Source organism: Merops nubicus, unplaced genomic scaffold, assembly GCF_000691845.1.
Source record: "Merops nubicus isolate BGI_N331 unplaced genomic scaffold, ASM69184v1 scaffold21733, whole genome shotgun sequence".
Classification (NCBI taxonomy): Eukaryota; Metazoa; Chordata; class Aves; order Coraciiformes; family Meropidae; genus Merops; species Merops nubicus.
In genome coordinates this window covers 1-3,738 of record NW_008599850.1, presented here as the reverse complement: position 1 = coordinate 3,738, position 3,738 = coordinate 1, and the positions used below count along the sequence as shown (strand labels likewise).

Here is a 3,738-nt window from a genome sequence, read left to right as displayed (position 1 = left end):
GAACCTCCTGGGTTCCGGTTTGTGGCCATTGCCTCTTGTCCTGTCGCTGGGCACCACTGATGAGTCTGGCCCCAGCGTCTTGCTCCCTGTGGGTCCTTTAGCTCTTGCTCAGCATTGATCAGATTCCCTCTCAGGCTTCTCTTCTCCAGTTTTAACAGCCCCAGGTCTCTCAGCCTTTCCTGGCACAGAGATGCTCCAGCCCCTCAGCATCTTTGCAGCCTCTGCTGGACTCTCTCCAGCAGTTCCTTGTCTCTCTGGAACTGGGGAGCCCAGCACTGGACCCAGAACTCCAGAGGTGGCCTCCCTAGGCCAGAGCAGAGTGGGAGAAGAACATCTCTTGACCTGCTGGCCACACTCTTCTTAATTTGCTGGTGATTAGCCAAGTCATGTTGTCCTCCAAGATTCAAAGGGTAGAAGAAACCCATGCAAAACCATATCTGGGATGCCCAGTTTGGCTGGAATCCCTGTTTCCCGTCATCCCTGTTTATGAAAGAATAAATATTTACCTTTGTAACACCCTGCTTCATGTCCTAGTCTCCTCTTTGGGCAGGGGCCAGGAGTGGCTTTTTGTGGCACAGCCCATGCAGCCCAGCCCGCAGCTCTGCCTCCCCGGGGGGGCATCTCCCCCTGCTCCCACCATGCCCCGGGCTGGTGCGGGTGCATAAGGAGGTCTTTATGAACCTCCTGCAGGCTCTGCACAGCGGCCGCTTTGTGTGAGGGGCTCTGGCATGGGCCAGCCGCCCGCTCACCTGAGAAGGCTTCTGTGGGAGGAGGGAAGGGTGTCCCGGGGGCAGCGTGTCCCCAGAAGACCTTGTCACCTTTTCAACCTCCAGATGCTGGTGGCTCTCCCCACACAGGTGTCTGCCCGTGCTGGTGGCACATCCTTCTGTCCTCACCGCCCACCCTTCTCAAGTTGGGAGCAGGGGAAGCTGTGGAGCTGCAGCTTTGACCACCCGTGTGGGTGGTTCTTACCAGAACTGTTGCAGAAGGAGGTATCCTGGCTGCGAGGAAGAAGAATCCCAGAATCCCAGCATGGTGGAGGTTGGCGCGAACCTCTGGAGATCACCTCATCCAACCCCCCTGCTCCAGCAGGTCACCCACAGCAGGGTGCCCAGGATGGCAACCAGGTGGGTTTGGAATCTCTCCAGAGGAGGAGACTCCACAAGCTCTCTGGGCAGCCTGCTGTAGGCTCCAACACCCTCACAGCAGAGAAGTTTCTCCTCCTGGTCAGGTGGAACCTCCTGGGTTCTCTCCAGCAGTTCCTTGTCTCTCTGGAACTGGGAAGCCCAGCACTGGACCCAGAACTCCAGAGGTGGCCTCACTAGGGCAGAGTACAGGGGGAGGAGAACCTCCCTCAAACTGCTGGCCACACCCTTCTTCATGCACCCCAGGAGACCATTGGCCTTCTTGGTCACGAGGGCACACTGCTCGCTCATGGGCAACCTGTTGCCCACCAGCACTCCCAGGTCCTCTCCGCAGAGCTGCTCTCCGGCAGGTCCAACCCCTCACCTCTAATGGTGCAGGGGTTATTCCGCCTCTGGTGCAGGACCCAACACTTGCCCTTGTTGAACTTCACCATGTTCAACAGTTGCCATCCCCTGCTCAGCTGGTGCCTGGGAGCTCAACTGCGCTTCCCTGGCACCTGCCTAAGGGGCTGGGGACAACTACTGGCTGTGCAAGGCAGCATGTTCAGCCCATCACCCAGTCTGTGAGCACTGGGGGACTCTTCAGCGTGGCCCCAGGGAGGGACATGGACACTGCATGATCCTAGCTGGGCTCGACATCTCTACTGGCACCCCGAGCTCTGCAAGGGGACCCTGCCGTGACCACAGCCCCAGCTGTCCCGAGGAGCCTTGCCCTGGCAGCTGCTCCCACGCAGCAGGCATAGAGCACGGAGGACACCCTCCCTGCAGCCACTTGTCTTTTATTAGAGGTTACAAGATACAAGGAGCTGGACTGGGACCTGCACGCCACGGACCACCGGCTCACTCTGCCGCATCCCTCCGTGTGCCGTGTGAGCAGAGGGGAAGGGGGCTGTCAGAGACAGGCACCCCCAGGGTTTTTCTTGTCACCTTTGCAACAGGCACCATTTCTGCTGCGGTGGCTTTGCCCCACTAGCCGTGAGCAAGCATTATGGGTGAGGGATGTCTCCAAAGGGACAAGAACTGGGACCACTGAGCCGGACCCGCTCCGTCGCTCCCCAGGAGAGACCCTGACCTGAACCCCCCACTGGCCTCCAAAGGGGATCAAAACTCATACGGGGACACAAAGGCCGTGACCTTGAAGATGTGCTTGCCCAGGAGGACCTTGTGGGAGAACTCGCTCATCTCCAGCTCCACCTCCAGCGTGGCTGGCCCCACTACGGGGCTGGTGAGCACCAGCTCTCCCGTCTGCTGGTCGGAGCGCCGCACGGAGAAGACGCCCTGGCCCCGGCCCCCCATGATGGCGAAACGCAGGCTGTCACCCACGAAGCGGGTGGTGGACATCTTGAAGAGGACGTGGGGCACCGTGCGGTTGGCCTGGAGCGGCAGGTAGTGGAAGGAGATGGAGGTGGCGGCCAGGCGACAGGCTGGGCTCTCCATGGGGCAGGGGTTCCTCTCGCACTGGCTGCCAGGAGAGATGAGGTGCCGCCGCTCAGCAGTGCGGTTTGGCTCTCGGGGAGCTGCCCGCGTCCTTGCCAGCAAGCCCAGCCCACACCTCCAGCAGCACCTCCAGCCCCGCTGCTGCTCCTGTGGCAGAGCAACCAGAAAGGAAGCCACAGCCGAGCGTGCCCTGAATGGGGTCTCTGTCCCAGCCCTGCCTTGCAGGGACGCAGCTCTGGGTCGTGCTCCAAGGCTGGGACCGGGGCTATCAGAGTCCCGGCTGCAGGCCAGAAATGGAGCTAGGCTCAGGCGTGTCTCCTGGAGAGGAACTTGTCCAGAGCAGGGATGCTCCTCCGCTCGGGTGGCTTGTGGTCAGCCATGAAGCGGTTTAGACTCAAGATCGGGTTTTGCCTGCTGGATGGCAGCTGATGGCACTGCCTGGGGGGCTAGGGCTCCTGGATAAAGCCATCATCTATTGGGGTGCTGCCACCTGCACCCCAAGCTGCCAGAGCATCTCAAAATCTCTGGCAAAGGGCACTGGACAGTGTGCTGAACACACCCCATGTGACAATTTGGCCAGGACCTTCCCTGCTGCCCCTGAGTGACACGATACATCCTCAGGGCACCGCAGGAACCATCCCCTGGAGAAAAGCCTGCGTGAGGTACTCACAAGGTGGAGGTCTTGACGTAGCTGGTGTTGTGACGTGGTGGGGGGCACTTGGGGCGCACGCAGCGGTGGCCTCCGAAGGTGTTGATGCAGAGGTCGCCCTGGGTGCAGTTGTGCTGCTTCCTGGCACATTCATCGACGTCTGCAGTGGTGCCATGGGGTAAGCGGGGCTGTCCCCATCGCACCCTGGGTCCCACGGGGTGCTCCCTGCCCTGCTCTTACCCTCGCAGGTGTTGCGGTCGGCGTGGAGCAGGTAGCCGGGCGGGCAGAGGCAGCGGTAGGAGCCAGGGAGGTTGAGGCAGTTGTGGAGGCAAAGCCGCGTCTGGGGGCTGGACTGGAAGAGCTGGCACTCGTCCACGTCTGCGGGAACAGAGCCGGGCACAGCTGGGGCTCCCATCAACGCCGGGACTCAGTTTCCCCCCTTCACCCCTCTTTTACCATAGCACACGCCGCTGGCTCGCATCTGGAAGCCGGCATCGCAGCTGCAGC

General features: G+C 61.1%; 1 protein-coding gene across 1 annotated transcript; it reads right to left on the bottom strand.

The window, feature by feature from the left end:
• Positions 1–2,246: 2,246 nt before the first annotated feature.
• FBLN7 (fibulin 7) lies at positions 2,247–3,609 on the bottom strand (the record flags this gene model as incomplete). The annotated part of the gene is made up of 3 exons (XM_008937546.1): positions 2,247–2,607; positions 3,253–3,391; positions 3,472–3,609. Coding segments are annotated over 3 exons (638 nt in total), but the record flags the coding sequence as incomplete, so codon positions are not given.
• Positions 3,610–3,738: the final 129 nt, after the last annotated feature.